This window comes from Arachis ipaensis, chromosome B8 (assembly GCF_059453495.1).
Source record: "Arachis ipaensis isolate K30076 ecotype BB chromosome B8, ASM5945349v1, whole genome shotgun sequence".
NCBI classification, from domain to species: Eukaryota; Viridiplantae; Streptophyta; class Magnoliopsida; order Fabales; family Fabaceae; genus Arachis; species Arachis ipaensis.
The window spans coordinates 136,409,199-136,427,478 of NC_142443.1; the positions used below are offsets into that span (position 1 = coordinate 136,409,199).

An 18,280-nucleotide genomic window follows, 5' to 3' on the forward strand; every position below is an offset into this window, starting at 1 on the left:
GCGGCCACGCGACCACCGCGTCGAGCTTTACGATTCTACCGGAACAATTTCATAGTTAAGCCACAAACTCACCTCAGTTTCTCTACTCCTTAAATTTCGAAAATTGGTGAGAATTCACATTGAGATTTTATTGATTTTGGTATTCTAGGTTCGTTTTAGCTCGCGAAACTCATTGAGTTTGGTTTATTCGGTCTTAGGATGCGGCAAGTATCATTAATCCTATCTAATTCCTTGATTTAGTGTATTGAGAATTAAATTTTGGGTATATATGTGTTATGTATATGTTAGGCATGTATATATGAATGATATGGAGTCCTTGGAACAATTGGAAGCTTGACTTAAGAACTTGGTGGGGGATTAGAGTTGAGTTTTGGTGATTGAAGCTTTGCCCTCTTTGCTTTGTGAATTGTCTTGGTTAATACGTTGAAATCGGCTAAGGTATGATTTAGGTTTTTTGCATTTAATACATAATATTCTGTGAAAATTTAGGTTAGATGACCATAGGATAGGATTTGAATGCATATGTATGTGAAATTGTTTAGTGAAATATGATGAATGAGGTTGAGTTTGAATTTGTTGTTGATGTTGATGTTGATGATGAATTGATAATGTTTGATAAGGTTTGAGGGTAGATGGGTGTTTGTGATGGATTAATGGTGTTTGATATGTTGAAAAAGATGATTATGTTTAAGTGAAGAATTATTGATGAATTGTCGTTATAGTTGTGAAGTTTATGTTTGGGATTTATGTAAGAATGAGATATAGAGCCCGTTTGGAAACAGCGAAAGCTACTTTTTTTTACTTTTGAATTATGAAAAGTCACAATACGAGTGTTTGGCATCATTTAAAAAAAGCTTTTAACTTTTCGAAAAGTTAATTCACAGTTTTTTGAAGAAATAGAAATATATATGACTTCTTCTTTTCGATAAGTCATTCTATCATTTTTCTACAAAAATTAACTTTAAAACAAAAAAAATCCACTCTTATCTTTGGCTCTTTGAAAATGTTTCCTGTTTCTGCACCACTATTTTTACGCAAAGTTCCATCTGTTAGAAGCACGAACCTTCCATCATTATTTTCACTCAATGTTTCATCTGCTGGAAGTATTGGCCATCCACTACCATTTTACGTAATGATTCATCTGCTGAAAGTATTGACCTTCCAACACCATTTTAAAACAATATTGCATCTGAATCACCTATTTAATATATTTTTTCAGTTATTTTTTTATCATTTTACCACTCTATTTTTATTATTAAATTTGTATTTAACATTGTGTGTGATATGAAATCTTAGTTTTAATTTTACTTTTTTACATGTGATTTTATTTTTATATAGCTTGTTATTATTTTTATAGTTAGTTATAACAAGTTCTTGAGTTATTTATCCAAACGCTACAGCTTTAAAATAAGTACTTTTATAACTAAAAATCCAAATACAATATAACTTATTTATAAGCTGCTATTAATAAAAGTCCTTATACGTTAAGCTCTTTTTCCAAAATAACTTATTTAAGTTGTTTATCCAAATTGGGCCATAATTGATTATAGTAAGTTGTAGAGATAGTATGGATATGATGTGATGTGCTGATGAATGGTTGGAGATCTTAAAATGTTGATTGGAATTGATTTTGGTAAAAAAATGGAGGTTTAAGAGTTTGGTAAAAAATTGGTTTTTGGCCGAAATTTAGCGAGCTATAATTTGATTTCCGAACTCTCAAATTGTCTCAAACTTATTTTAAATGAAAATTGGGTTCGTGAAGTTTATGCCGTTCGAAAAACAGATGAAAAATGTTTTAAAACAAAAAAATTATAGGCATCGAAAAATTGAACAAAAAGCTATTTTTTTTAAGTTCTGGCAGAACCAGAATTTTCGGTATGTGTCCGCACGCACACCCATGTGCCCGCGCTCTGAGCAGGGTTTTGTTTTTGTAAATTTGGGTTTTGGATATGTATATATATGTGTAAATATTCTCGGCCAGTCTTGACTTCGTAGGCTGAGGTAGGAGCTTGGTATTTTGTATCTTTGGCCCTCTATTCCTATTTTTTTGTTATCTTATACTTGTTAGCTATGACTTTCTTAGCACGCAAGTTAACTCGTTTTCTGTGCTTTTATTTCGCGACTTTTATTTCACCTGTTCTTCAAAGCTCCTAGTTTATTTTAGAGGTCGTAATATCATACCACCTATGTTTTACGGCTTAAGCATAAAGCTCTGTGTGGTAGGATATTACATATCACGTTAATGCTTGAGTTATTATTTATCAGAAGTTTTTCTACATTTCATTCATTGATAAAAAATATTTTAATTTCAAATTTATATTTATTGTTTATATTTTTATTTTAATATCAAATCTAATATTTCTATTAATGTGTCATTGTAATTTTATTGTCTAGTAGTTATATTTCTACCATTAATTATTTAGTTGTGAATATTTTTTCAATTTATTAAAAAAAACATAAATTCATTTCTTTCTTTTTTATTTTACCTATTCTTGTATTTTATAACTTATTCACCGTAAAAAGTTATATATGCTAAAAGAGAATCTCATTTTTTTTTTATAAATTTATCTTTCATTCTATAGTACTTTTTTTCTTCCATGGTGTATTATTTTTACTCTTTGATTTTTTTATAAACTATAAAATATTATTTTTCATTATTGTACTATACTTCTTATATTTTTTATTTTGTTCCTATTATTTAAGTTTTTATAATTTTTTATTATAAATTTTATCATTTTTATTTTATACAAGTTAATTTACCACAATTCTTCACATATTGAGTCTTCTCAATATTTAAATTATATTCTTTACTCACTTAATTTTTCACTATGTTTTTATCAGGGCATAAGTCCTCTTTATAAGCTTTCATTTGAGTTACTAAGCTCACTAATATTGTATCATAATTTTTTATTTTCTCAAAATCTTTTATTTTCATATTTGTATATTACTTCCTTAGAGATTAGAGGAGGATTGTGTGTACCTTTGTGTCGCCTCTGAATTCTTGCTTCAAATTTTTCCATACTTCCTTAGCTGATGATATTCCTCTTATCTTTGAGAAAATTGTCTTCATTACAACTTGTTGGAGGAAGCATATAGCAATGTAATTTCTTTGTTGCTCTTCTTTCAATTTCTTCTTTTCTGTAGCGAAAAGTGTTGCTTGATTTTCTGGCATGGTGAACCCTTTGTAGACAACATCCCACATATCTTGTGCTTGCAGAAAAATTTTTATTTGAGAATGCCAGTCATAATTGTTTTCTGCCAATATGAGCATGGAAATATTTATAGTTAAAATAATCATAGTTATGAAAAAATTTGTTTGAGTGGGTTATAATGTGGTGGATATGTATAGTTGTTAGATTAGGAAGAAAGATTCTACGCTAAGTAGATGATCGAACGTAACTCTGGTACCACTGTTAGTTTTATGAGTAAAGTATCGTTTTTGTCTCCAATGTTTGGGGTAAGTCCTATTTGTGTCCCTAACGTTTAAATCGTCCTATTTATATCCTTAACGTTTATAAAAGTGATTCAATGTTATCATACTATCAATTATACTAACAAATCAGATTATATTTTTCAATTATTCTCACTTGGATGTATTCATTCTCAATTAGGTCTCACTTGGATGTGGTCAATTTTAATATTATACCCATTATTTGTGTTTAGATTCAATTATGTCTCTAGAAAAGTGAATTATGTAAATGTTGTAAGAATTAGTTTCAACATTTGATGAGCTATTTTTTTGAGTAGATCATCGATTCAATCCCAGATATTTGTATTCTAACTTCAAGAAGAGATTTTTAAAACTCAAACTAAAGCGCTCATGATATATAATTGACGGTAGGATAACATTGAATCACTTTTACAAACGTTAGGGATACAAATAGGACAATTTAAACGTTAGGGACACAAATAGAATTTATTCCAAATGTTGGGGACAAAAACAATACTTTACTCTAGTTTTATAAAATAGTTAGAAGTTGGTTTAGTATATGGACTTGAATATTGTAGCAAGAATAGTAAGAATAATTTTGATGAAGAAGTAGTTTGGATGAATTGTTTGAGAAATTTGATAGTTATGGAGAGAGTACAAACTACAAAAACTAGTGAGATTTGATGTATTTGTTAGTTAATTACAATAAACTCTAGAAAAAGAGAGACATAAGATGCGTGTGTTCAAAAATTGGCAACTAAACACTCCGAAACACAACAAACACAAAACAGAATAACAAAATACAAAATCTAAATACAAAAAATACTAGTGAAAATAAGGATGAAAATAGTCTGGTAATAGTAACTGTACAATTTTGTTAAATATATTTATAGAAAGAGTTCTTACACACACCAACTAACATAAACGGAGATATGTTCTTCAACCCCCTAATTAACTCTAATAATTTAGACCAGGTCTGAAAAAGCATAGAAGGATGAAGGAAAAAGCATAAAAATAAAAACTGCTTTCCATGAAAACCGCCAAAAGAAATACTAATTGGAACCCTTGTATAGGAAGAAGAAGAACAACTAGTAGATATAACCACCATGTAAAAAAAAATTCCCTTGACTCTTCAGCTATTCAACAAAGCAATAACTGAGAAGTCAAAACAAATAAATACATAAATAATCGGAGAAGTCAGAACAATTGCACTTTCTTAATCATTGAACAATGAATGAATAAATGTTAAGCCACACACCTAGAGGGAGTGGCATTCGCCACGTTTGGACTCTACACAAGGACCTTGCAACATACTAAATGCAAAAAATCCGAATCATGTGTTACAAAAGAATAACGGGTCAAATCAGTAGTCCTTAATCTCTTTAATAAAATGAAAAATCGAAACAACATGTTGGTTCCCATGCTTAAATTTGCATATGTTTATAGTCCAAGCTTTAATGAAATCAAATGCCATCTTGTCTTCTTTTACTATTATTACTCAGAATCTAACTATAACATAAGCACTTACAACTTGAAATGCAGTATCTGAACAGTATAATGCTTCGAAACCTCATGAGACTTTGGCAACTTGAAGATTCCATATTTACATGTCATTGTTTCCCATGAATGAATGATCATTAATTATTCTGGCACACAGACCATTCTCTAAAGTCTAAACAGCCTTGTCACCAATTTTGTAGATGTTACTTATACTGAGTTTAATAAGCGAACTTAATAAATGTTGGCCGGACATGAATGGAAAAAAATAGACAAGTTTAAAAGGATGAAGACATAATACATTAATCTATTCCTTTCTTTTATTCCAAACAACAATAATCCTGAATACAATCAGTCAGAAACAATTTAACATAATGGAGTGTTTTTATTCTAAAACCTAAGAATCTTGAATGCATGAGCATAACATTACCAACTATGAATTAATGTTTTTACCAACTTAACCCAAAGCCAAGTCCCAAAAGATCTCATCACCTGAATATTGAGCTGAATGTCATTAGGTAAATTGAATAAGACAGGACACATAATAGGGAACAGGCCATATATCATTCTGCTGCTTTGATATCATTGTCTTAACAACAAATATTTCGGACATTAATTAAATTACTTAATCGATCACCACAAGTAGTACAGTGAAGATAGTCATCTAAATCCATATCAGGGAGGGGAAAATGATCATAAATAAACATTTTGCTAATAGTTATTCTAATATTAAAATTTAGGTGGGTAATTTTGAGATATAGTGTGTTTTTATTTGATTAATAATTATTCATGTTGTTCAAAAAAATCATTGGTTAGCTAGCATAATCGTAACAACATTGACCAGGTTAAGACTTGTGTTAGTACTTGGAAAGGTAGATTCCTAAATTGAGCTGGTCGTTTATATCTAAATGAATAACTCTTTCGTTTGATTGTTTGTGTAGGAAGTTTTTGAAGATGTAGAACCTCTTGAAATCTTATAGTTAGATGGTCTTGCATATGAAGGCCTTCTACGGGTGCTGATAAATGCATTACCAGGTTCGGTAGAAACTGAGAACCTGGAAGGTACATCAGTTCATAAAATTGTGAAGATTGCTGAGACTGAAGCACAACAGATAGCAGTGCTAGCCAATGCAATATTGCTAGCAGATGAATTAATCCCTCGTGCCGTTGTGAAGCTTTCACACAGCAACAAAGGTGCAACAAAGGCTTCCTGAACAGCGCGAATTGAAGAAGAGACTCCAGCGGGAAGTTGATCGCCTCAGAGACAGTTTCTGCAGGCAGCATGCTCTTGAGCTCATCTTTAATGAGGAAGGGGAAACACGCCTCAATGCAATGATGTATTTCAGGTACTATAATGTGCTTTAGCATTTTAAATACTATTTTGTCCTTCAAATGCAAGTTGATCTTTTGCCATCAATGGTGAACGACAAGGTGGATACGCTTGAGAGGCAAATTGTGTGGATTGCGCAATTTCTCCAAGGCTCTCTCTAGTATTATGGAAAGTGCTAATTTCTCCGGAAAAATTCAGTGGCAACTTTATACTAGTAGTACAGTAAAGATAGTTTGGATTTGTTATTAGAAATCATCAAGGTGCAACTTTATACTAGTTTTTACCATAATACTTAAGGAACTATTCTTTTTCCCCTTAAATTAACAAACTGAAACCAGGCCAGTAAATGATGGTGATTTCTGGAAATCCATCTTGGGCATCCCTATTTCTCCACAAAACAGTGGTATATTGATGTAAAATTATTATGATCGATGGTTTTCAAGGATAAATAATGATAACAAGCAAGAGCAAATACAATTTCTCATCAGTGCACAAAGTGTTCAGAAAATTATTTAACTAGAAAAGGAAAAAGATCAAACCAATTATCTTAAAGCAGTAAATTCCAATTGAAACATAAACATAGTACTGAGATAAATAAATTTGATAACATTAATAACAAATTTGGTAGTGCGAGAAAGGCTTCATCAAGTGAAACTAAGATTGGGTTTGGCTTTGGGTTTAGACTTGATGAAGTGCAGCACCATTTTGGATGAGTTACTTTGAAGACCATTGGGTGAAACTAAGCTTTCATGGAAAATATAAGCCATTATTCTAGAACTTGAATATTGAGAAAGATAAAGACAGTACTCCATGCCATTAGAGCAGCTGTCAATCATGGAAAAATCTCTGCTGTCATCGTTTAAGTTACACAAGAAGACTAATTTAAAAGATCGAGACATGACAAAAAGCACATTGCTTTCTGAGATGTAGAGAGGTTGTAAAGGATCATACTGTTGCGGATGAAAGGGAATCGTTACCAATGTAGTCCAAGATTTAGCTTCTCCGTATTCCTTCATCTGCCACACAATCCAACGTTGTTTTTTCCTATGCTTATAACAAGCAGAAAGGCAGTCTCTCAAGACATATAAGCTGGTGCAGTGAGTCCAAGGATAACCATTTGAATCCCTATCAGGCAGGGTAAAACTACCATAAGTCTCCTTACCCAAGTCAAAATAAAGAACCACATCATAAACACACCAATTAATAGTGCATGCTTTGCCACTACTTAAAAATACCCCTTTCAAATTATCAGCCATACAAGGACCGTAAGCTGTTCGGGAACAAAGTAGGATAGATGGAGTGTCATCAATTCTTCTCCAAGACGAAGTTGGTCCAAATGTATAAATTCTGGCACTATATTCAACACCAGATGGCACTTTCTTCGTTATCGTTGCATAAAATTTATAGGTGTCACTGAGATGGTCGTAACCAAAGCCAGAAAAGCAGGCTTTGCCGTTGATTTTCGGTGATTCGAATATGAATCCGGTACAGGGGTTCCACAAGATGGCATGCATGTGGTCATTAGCATTCCTATCAAAGAAGCATAACAGTCCATGGCAAGAACCAACGATTCTGTAGCCTCCCCTACTGAAGCGAGCGACTTTAGTAGGTTCCGAAGGATTATTGTCCAACATTGACTGCTCGTAGAAAGATTCGATACCACCATACCAACCATCGTGAGTGCAATAAACAATCCGTGGCGGAGTCAGGCTTGAATCGCGTAAGCATGAACGACGAAGGTGGTTGCGGGTGAAGTCAGGGGTTGAAATGAGGTTTCTCCATGACCTGCACACGCTCTTTAGGGAAGCAAGCGTCCTTGTCGGAAGCCTCAGCAAGATTTCCATTATCATCTCCTCCGAAAGGTCTGCCAGCTGCCGCGTTCTTGCCCTGGAGCAACTGACCAGTTCCAGCCCTCTCCACGCATTCCTCTTCGCTTCCTTATTCATGATCTGCATGTGTGTGTCCATCTATTCCACTGTTCTATTCTATTTAGGTTTTTCATGTTTCAATATCATAATTAACATCTTGATGGATCTTTGACCCGGCTTCAATCCAAGATCAAAATCACAAATGGGCCGATCCAATTCAATCTAATCAAATCTAAACTAAAATAAGAAAAATGCTAGGCCAGCAATTTTTGTGATTTGTAACTATCAAATAGCCATCAATAATGGTTTTAATGATATAAGATTGGTGTGAGATTTCATCTAATGGCTCACTTTTTTTTAAATATGTTCTTAAATGTATTTTTTGATTTTTTTATTTGATTTATTTAAATATGTTAATTAATTATTTAATTTGATTGAGATAAATATCAAATTATTTAATATTTTTTGGATTATATTAATTATAACTAATAAATTACATTAATTATTTGATTTGACTGAAATAAATGAATTAATTTTTTTAATTTGCATTAATTTTTTGTCTTATATCTTTTGATTAATAATTTTTAAAAGTATTATAATAATTATTTATTTGATTTGATTGAGATAAATATTAAATATATAATATTTTGTTTGACTAAATTAATTATAATTAATCAATTATATTAATTATTTAATTTGACTGAAATAAATAAATTATTTTATTTTAATTTGTGTTAATTTTTTTGTCTTATGTATTTTGATAATAGTTTTTAAAAGTGTTATAGTTTTTGCCTGACATATTTATAAGATGATTTTATTTATTTAACTTATTTTATTGAGCCAAATAAGTATAATTAATTTATTATTTCAGTTATTTAATTTAATTAATTTAAATTTATTATCATATTAATGTTTGAGTCGTTGTTTACTAAAAATTACTCTTCATTTCATTTTGGATCTTAAATATTTTGATTTTAAATTTCATATTTTTATTCATTGTTTCTATTTTTTATTTTAATATCAAATCTAATATTTCTAGTATTTTATTTTTATTATTAAAAATTTATCAAACACATACTAAAAAAAATTCATTATTTTTTTTAATAAGTTAAATATATCCAAACAAACTCTAAAATAAATATAGAAAACAATTGTGTTTTGTTTATATCTATGTTTTTCCTTCTAAGGTGACTTCATATTATACTGACAGTAGGTAAAACAATATTACTTCTAAAGTGGATTGACATTTTGAGTAAATTTATTAATAGTCAAAATTGAGATACTTGTGAAACTTACACATATCCATGATAGAGTATAAATCAAATTAATATTAAGAATCACAGTATAAAATTTTTAAACAGAGACAACATTTAAAAAGTGTTACTTAAAATTTGATAAAAAGTTGCCTTGATCCTAATAACACTTTAAAACCTAAAGCAATGCTTTTGATAAGAAACCACGCTTTTTTGTTTTAAAAGTAATGCTTTTGAAAGCTACCCTTTGGAAGCGTTGCCTTTTCTTAAAAACAGACAATGATTCAGCCGCGCACTAGCAAAAAAATGTTGCCTCTTCTTTTGATTTCGCAACCCCATTAAAGTGTTGACTATAGTTTTGAATATGCAACATGTTGAAGTGTTGCCTATTAATTTAAGTCTTCAACCTGTTAAAGTGTTGGCTATTCTTCGAAATATGCAACCCATAAAAGGTGTTGCCTCTTGGTCTAACTATGCAACCATTGAAAGCGTTGTTTTTTTGGAAAAATATAAAACACTTAAAAGGGTTGCTTTTGGCATGAAAATTCACAATAGAGTTACTTTTGTGTGTATATATATAGATTAAATAAATTTGTGCACAATAAAAAAAAAAAGACAAAACCTTAATAAATAATAAAATTCTACTAATTAAGTTTAGGTAGCGTTTCAAATACATATATTCATGTTTGCAAATAATTCTCATAACAATTTGGCAAAGATGATTGGGATACTTTTTACTCTTTCCCTGTCACTAAAAAATAGGATGGACATGAACCAGAAATAAAAGATGTTGCTGAAGGAAAAGGTCCTAGCCTGGTTGAAAGCTCATCAGATTCGAAAACAAAAGATGCTGCTGAAGGAAAACTTTTCAGCTTGGTTGAAAGCTCATCAGAAATAAAAGACTTCAGTGGTTATGATTGTCTAAAGACTGACAAACAGACACTTGATTAAACTACTCCTAATGCTGAGAATGGAGAAAGAACATCAACCAACATGTTTCTTATCATAAGGCTGAGGCAGAAGCTGAAGGATCGACCAAAGTAGACTTGGCTTGATGCATATAGCCCCAGAAAGTTTGAATTAAATGTCTCTGCTCATCAATAAATATCTCTGGACAGAATTTGCAAATGTATATTATAGGCAGATAAGAATAAAATTATCTCAAGAACTTCAGCTCTCAAAACAAAAAAGAAAGAGGTAATGACCAAATCAGTACTCGAAAGATTCAAACGCTGACATTTTGTTACCTCACTATTGTTATTGACAAAATGGTCCTTAAAAGATTTTAAAATTTGACAAGCATACCCACGAGTTCGTCGGAGCACATCTCCGGCAAGTACAGTGCTGACATGGCCACTACATTTTGATGACATGGCAAACCCCCCTCCACCCTACTTCCTTTCTTCCTTTCTTCCTTTCCAACGCACTTCTCCTTCTCCTTCCCCCTCCCCTTTCCTGAATGCACTCTCCCCCCTCCCCAACCCTAATCCTTCCCTCCCCCTAATCTCCCATCCCCAATGCACTTCCCCCCTCCTCAATCCAAAATCCTCCTTTCTGAACCCTAATTCCCCTTCCCTTACCCCTTTGAATTCTAATTCCCTTCTCAACACAGTGTCTCATACTCTCAACTAACTCTCTCCCAAAACAGCAGTGGAGTTTAACCTTCTCAGTCTTACAGAGCTAGTGTCATGGACACCGCACTGTCGCCATCTCGTCATCGGATCTTCTGCATCCGCCAGTGTCGTCTATCTCCTTCGTGGCATTGCGTTGTCTGTGTGTCTTCACCACTGTCGTCTTCACTGCTTGTATCTGCTTGTTGCTAGCCCCCAGTCGCTGTCATGCCTCCTCTGTCTGGGTTCCATCTTGGCTCCATCGTGTCGTGCCCCCTCTGTGTCTGGTGTTCTTCTTCTATTCTTGCTTTGGTGGTGTTGTATTAAGTTTTATTTTATTTTATTTTATTTTGATTATTGTATATGAATTTGTTTGTTTTCTCTGAGTTTTATTATTATTAATTTTTTTGAATGATAATTTAACCTAAAAATTTGGGACAATTCATGATTTGGGGCAACTCTGTTGATGTTGATGTTGTATGTTGTTGCTGTGAATGGTGGTGTTGAGAGAGGGAGATGTGAACGGTGGTGTTGAGAGAGGGAGAGGGGAGTGTGAGTTGAGGAAGGGGGAGTGGTGGAGATTATTATTGCTATTGATATTAAGGCTATTGTTACTGTGAGTGATGGGATTGAGGGAGGGAGGGGTAGTGTGCGTTGGAGAGGAAGAGTGGTGGAGGTTGTTGTTGTTGTTGATGTTAAAGTTGTTGTTGTGAATGGTGGTGTTGAGGGAGAAAGGTAAAGTGTACGTTGGGCAGGGGGTTGTGATACGGCGGAGACTACGATGGGGGAGAGGGAAGGAGAGGGAGTGTGCGTTGGGGAGGGAACTTTGGGGGTGGTTTGCCAAGTCACCAAAATACGGTGGCCATATCAGCATTGTGCTTGCCGGAAACTTGCTTCGGCGAACTCAGGAGCACGCTTGTCAAATTTTAAAATCTTTTAAGGGCTATTTTGTCAATAATAATAATGAGGTACCAAAATGTCAGCGTTTGAATCTTTCGGGTACTGATTTGGTCATTATCTTAAAAAGAAAATACATCCAAACTAAAGTACTAACTTAAGATAATAGTGCTAACAAGATTACAATTATTTCATGTGGAAGCAAAACAAGCTTAACTTCCTAACCCAAATTGTAAACACATCCACATATTTTTCAAAAGAAAATCCCAGATACTACTACTAGCAACAACAAAACTAATAATAACAAAAAGTAATAAAAGGCTGACTTGCAAGGCATGATAGGAATGGACATGATGAGTGAAAATGCCCTGGAAGAGAACATTTTGAGTCTGAGCTTCTACCAGTAGCACCTCCTTTGCAACCAAAATGATGGCGCATACCAGGTACCCTTGGACTCTGAAATACTTATAATTCCGAAAACAATGAAACCAATGGCAAAAATGCTTATAATTAATACTAATTAAAAAATAATATTTTACCTTGTCCTTGGGGTGCTTGTAGAAGACATCCCAATACCTCTTGGCTTTTCTTTTATACTTCTTTGCAACATGTATCAGCAATTTAAAATTATAAAACCGGTCATAACCATAATAAACAAATTCTATTTGCTTTCCTTCAATACAAAGATAGCACTAATATATATCATATATAATTAATAAGCTGATGTGGCTAGTCAATAAATACAAGAACAGATCATGATCGGCATTCACCTCTAATTAATGAGTATTGTTACCTTGGCATGTTTAGGCTTACCATCAATAACAGCCTCTGTATAATGCTTCAAAACCTCATGAGACTTTTGCAACTTGAAGATTCCATTTCTTACCCGCCATTGTTTCCTATGAATGAATAATCATTAATTATTTTTGACACAAAGACCTTTCTCTAAACAGCCTTGCCATAAATTTTATACACATTACTTATACTGAGTTTAAAAAGAATGGGGGTAGGGGTAATCAATATATTATACATTTATACTCGGGAAGAAATTGGAAAGATAAAAAATGCTAATTACATCAACAACAAATATTCCTTCAAATTTTTTAATTCAGCTTTCCAGTCTCAAACCAACTATATAAACAGTTTTATTTATTATTATAAAAAATATCAAACAAGTATAGAAACTAAAGAGTAAAGACAACTAATAAGCGGACTTAATGAATGTTGGCCAGACATAAATGGAAAATAATAGACAAGTTTAAAAGGATGAAGACATAATACTTCACTCTATTTCTTTCTTTTATTCCAACAACAATCTTGAATACAATCAATGATAAACAATTTATTAACATAATGGGGTATTTTTATTTTATAGCCTAAGAATCTTGAATGCATGAGCAAAACCTTACCAACTATCTATCGATGATTTTTACCAACTTGACCCAAGAGTTAGGAGAACCAGCCAAAGCCAAGTCCCTAGAAGGTCTCATCACCTGAATATTGAGCTGAATGTCATTGGGTAAATTGAATAAGACAGGACACATGACAATTCGGTTTAGCTTCTTTAATTGCATTTCATAAGTTTCCTTATAAATTGATTGAAGCAATATTGCAGAAACACTATGTAGATACAATAGCATATTCATATCGGTAGCCGAAATTAATATGATAATAGTAGTATTTCAATTAATAAAATTTTAATGGTGCAGTGATTTAGTCATGGAGAAATTTTAGATAGAAAAAGCCAGCACTTTTATTAAAATCTAGCCAGCATTTAACCAACAGAAAAAGAATGTATAATCTCACAGCTCAATTTTTTGGAAATGGGGGGCATGTGTGTGCTTTGCTCCGATATGGTTTAGGGGTGAAACAGACATATTTGTGGGACAGCTTTTTTGTCAGTGTGGGCAGAAGGAAATTGGACCCTGCGTTTTCTTTGAATTTTAAATTTTTAGTAACAAATCGAAGGGTCCGATTTGTTTGGGTGAGAGATAAAAATTCGTATGCATGAAATCGGACCCAACGATATCACAAGGAAGAATTTTGCATGCATATCGCAGGGTCCGAGTTCGCTGATGAGGGTATGAGTTTGGCAACAATGAACTCGGACCCTCCGTTTTTTGTGAGAGCTTGAGGGAACTCGGATGGTCCAAGTTCGTGGACCAAGTTTTTTTTTTATTTTATTGTTTAACCTAGTCGAAGGGTCCGATTTCAGTAAAGATGATGATATAAAAGTGTGAGGTGAACTGGTGGGAGCTTTGTGCCGTCTTCCTCCTTCGAGCAGCTTCTTCTTTCTTCTTTCTTCTTTCTGGTTCAGTTTTAACTTTGGAAGTCTAGTAGTTAGAATTAATGTTGTCTTTTTTGTGGTGAGTGAGGAAAAATGAGTGATAGAGTATTACTTAAAATATACTATTTTGGTCAGATTTTGTTACAAACGACTGAAGGAGTTAAATTTATTTGTGAAAATCTGCTAGATATTGTCATTTCTTTTATTATCTCATTTGAAGAGCTGAAAGGTGTAATATGTGAAAAGATTGATTCTGAGAGGGCAAGAAAGATATCGTGTATACTATACAGATATCCCATTCCGGTGTTTGGCGGATTCGTCCAGTATCAAACCAAATATGTGACGGACGAAGCGAGCATGCAGGAGATGTTTTCAATGTATATTGATGAAAACCGGTCTCAGATCTCGTTCATCGAGTTGTATGTTGAGTTTGAACAATCTGAGGCTGACCGCAATATTCTATGGGAAGATTATAATAGTGATAGTGAAGAAGAGTTCGAAAGCAACTATGAATTTGTTGCTCCAAATGGAGATGAAGATCAAGGTGACGGAACCATGGCCCCAGATGTGACAGAAGTGGCAAATGCACTCGCGAACGAAGTTCCGTTTAAGGAGCCATCCTTCATGCGAGTTTTAGACCTGGAAGCCATGCATGTTCCAGAATTTCCAGAATATATGACTGCAGGTACGTAAACGTGGTGTTAGTCCTATTTTAGTTAGACATTGATTGAGTTATGAGGAAGCAAGGTTAGCTCTATTTGATATTTTTTTTTTTACTTTTATATGCTAGAGGTATTAAATTGAAAATAATAATTAAATTGTCCATAGTATGGTTATTACCGATTGCATGACTTTGTAATAATATTGTGCACTGGTTCTATCCTTGTTACGGTTCAAACAAACTGGTCCGGTTTATTGGTTTGCCGGTCGAACCAGCTTGATCGGTCCGGTTCGTTTTTGTATGCCGGTCGAACCGGCAAATCCGGTATGGTTTTTAAATATGCTGCTGCTGTTATTTAATTGTCTGGAGTGACATCATAACATGTTGTTAGGTTTGGAGTTATAGCGTACTGGATTCAGTTAAATTTGATTAACCTTTACAATCGTTTTTGAAATATGTACGTGTTAATGAAATTTTTGTTGTGCTTGTTGTCCCAGCAGAAATTCCTATTGTGGAAGACGGTGAATTTCACGTAGGTATGGAGTTCAGTTCAAGAGAAGCTGTTATTAAGGCGGTAAAGGACTATAGCATACGACGAAGCGAAGACTACAGGTTGTTTGAGTCTGAGCCGTTGATATTTTATGCCAAGTGTACACAGTATGGGTCAGAATGTGATTGGCTTATTAGGGTAAGCTTGATCAGCAGGAAGTACTGTTGGGTTATAAGGAGTATAATGGTAGTCACACATGTACAAGAGCCACCATTTCACAGGATCATTCGAAGCTGGATTCTATCACAATTGCAGAAGCAATAAAGCCACTAGTTGAGGCTGACCCATCCTTAAAGGTAAAATCGGTTATAGCAGAAGTCCAATCGAAGTTCAACTACACCGTCAGTTACCGGAAAGCATGGTTGGCTAAGCAAAAGGCAGTTGAAAAAATATTTGGTGGTTGGGAGGCATCTTATGAAGCGTTGCCAATATGGTTTGAGGCCATGTGTCATAAGGAGCCATCAGCTGTTGTCCATTTTGAGACTATGCCTGCATACCAAGGCGATGAGTTGGTGGGGGATATTCGGGTCATGCATTGTGTATTTTGGAGTTATTACCCTTGTATTAGGTCATTCAGACATTGTAAGCCAATTGTCCAAGTAGATGGGACTCACTTATACGGAAAGTATAAGGGTTGTTTGCTTGTGGCAGTTTCACAAGATGGCAACAACAATATCGTCCCAATTGCATTTGCTATTGTGGAGGGAGAGACCTCTGATGCATGGCATTTTTTCCTTAGTAACCTGCGTCAACATGTTGTAACTCGTGATGGTGTGGGTCTAATATCCGACAGGCACGAATCCATAAATGCAGCTGTGGAACGCAGTAACGGAGCGTGGTCACCTCTAAGAGCTTTTCATATGTTTTGCACCCGGCATATAGAGTCAAACTTTTTGAGAAAGTTCAAGGTACCGTACCTCCAAAAATTGGTCGTCAACATCGGTAACCATTTATGAAATTTAAGCAATTTATCAATATATTTTCCTTACGTAAATCCATTGACCTCCATTCCTTTGCTTTGCATATGTTGTTATCTACCAGGATATTCTAGGACGGTGCGGGAGTATGAGGTGCGTTACCAGAGGTTAAGGGAACGTGGCGAGGCATACACAAACTGGTTAAACCGCATTCCTCGCGAGTAGGGGTGGCAACGGGGCGGGTAGGGGCGGGTTTTTGCTCTACCCGACCCCGCCCCGCTTGACAAAAAACCCGCATAAAACCCGCCCCGCCCTACCCACGGGTAGTAAAATGTTAAACCCTAACCCGCTCATGCGGGTACCCGCCCCGCCCCTACCCGCCCCTATAATTATTAAATCCAACAAATAAAATAAAATTTTAAAAATTATATAACCACCATTTACATACATAACATAAATTAAAGTAAAAATTTATATATGATATAATATTATTAATTATTTTACTAATTATTTTATATATGTTACATATATTATATATTATATATACCGGGGCGGGTAGGGGCGGGTTTAACCTAAACCCGACCCCGCCCCGCCCCGTTAAAACCCGCCCCGGTGCGGGGGCGGGTAATTACCCGCCCCGAGCGGATAGGGGCGGGGTGGGTACCCGCGGGTTCGGGTAGTGTTGCCACCCCTACTCGCGAGCAGTACGCATTGGCCTTTGATGGTGGGTACCGATGGGGGCACATGACAACGAATCTTGTGGAGTGCATCAATTCGGTATTGAAGGGTACACGCAATCTCCCCATTACTGCTCTTGTCAAGGCAACATTCTATAGGTTAAATGAGTTATTCACCCGAAAAAGAGCGGAGGCGGAAGCAAGGATCAATGCTGGCCATGTATTTTCTGATATCGTGACCTTGAAGTTGCATGCAAACCAACTTGCATCAGGAAATATTCAGGTTAGTTGCTTTGACCGCCAGAATGAGGTCTTTGAGGTTCGTGAGATGCCAAGCGGACTGGAGTTTGCAGTCGATCTACGTGGCCTACGACGTGACTGTGGTGAGTTCCAGGTGGACAGGATCCCCTGCAGGCATGTATTCGCATGTTGTGCCAATCAGCGACTGGATTGGCAACTGTACGTGCATGATGTCTATAAGATGGACCAAGTACGGCGGGTGTACCGAGCAAGGTTTAGGCCACTAGGTAATCCGGCTACATGGCCTGCTTACAACGGACCTCGGTTCATACCGAATCCGTACCTGAGACGGGTAACGAAAGGTCGCCCAAGGATGACGCGCTTTCTGAATGAGATGGACACGCGGATGTTACGTCGTCCTAGGCGATGTACTCTATGCGGGGCTGAAGGACATAGTCGTAGCAGATGCCGTCAGACAGCTGGTACAAACACCAACAGAGGTGCCCCATAGGTTCACAGACTTAAGATGAGATTGTATAATATAACCTGAATGAGCAAATATATGTAACATGACCTACTATTTGTAACCTTATAATTTATGACAATCTAGTATTATCACATATCTGTAGCCTTATATAATTTGATGGTTAATACATCACTACATCAAAATCTGTATGAGCATATTAAGATTTTATGAAACATTGTTACATACTCCAGATGATTAAAACATTAATAATATCACTACAACATATTCACAATAAAAATACAATATAATATGACCATTAGTGCTATTTATTATTACATAATGTCCAACACAAAGAAATTACTCTAAACATTACAAAGTCCACTAAAAACTACATTAAGTCATTAGTACATACTTTCCAACATATACAAAATACCAAAAAAAAAAAATAAAATAAACAACTACTTTCTCATTCCCCACTTTACATCCTTCACAAAGTTCTTGCATTTCTTGGCCGCTTTTTTAAATACAGAAGGAGTGAAACGATTAGCGCTCCGACGTGGGGGATCAATCTGTAGATTGTAACCTTTGATGTTGTCA

At 34.7% G+C, this 18,280-nt stretch overlaps 2 protein-coding genes across 2 annotated transcripts; one reads left to right on the plus strand and one right to left on the minus strand.

Annotated features, from left to right (window-relative positions):
• Positions 1-6,901: 6,901 nt before the first annotated feature.
• LOC107611679 (F-box/kelch-repeat protein At3g23880-like) lies at positions 6,902-8,224 on the minus strand. Its single transcript, XM_016313580.1, has one exon. It carries the CDS (start codon positions 8,222-8,224, stop codon positions 6,902-6,904), a length of 1,323 nt encoding a protein of 440 aa, XP_016169066.1.
• Positions 8,225-17,044: 8,820 nt separating this feature from the next.
• Positions 17,045-17,728, plus strand: LOC148549967 (uncharacterized). Its single transcript, XM_088495879.1, has one exon. The coding sequence runs from the start codon at positions 17,045-17,047 to the stop codon at positions 17,726-17,728; it is 684 nt and encodes a 227-aa protein (XP_088352005.1).
• Positions 17,729-18,280: the final 552 nt, after the last annotated feature.

What these genes read in the sequence shown, in the direction of transcription:
- LOC107611679 (XM_016313580.1), bottom strand. Translation starts at nt 8,224, where the DNA reads ATGGACACACACATGCAGATCATGAATAAGGAAGCGAAGAGGAATGCG.
- LOC148549967 (XM_088495879.1), top strand. Translation starts at nt 17,045, where the DNA reads ATGACAACGAATCTTGTGGAGTGCATCAATTCGGTATTGAAGGGTACA.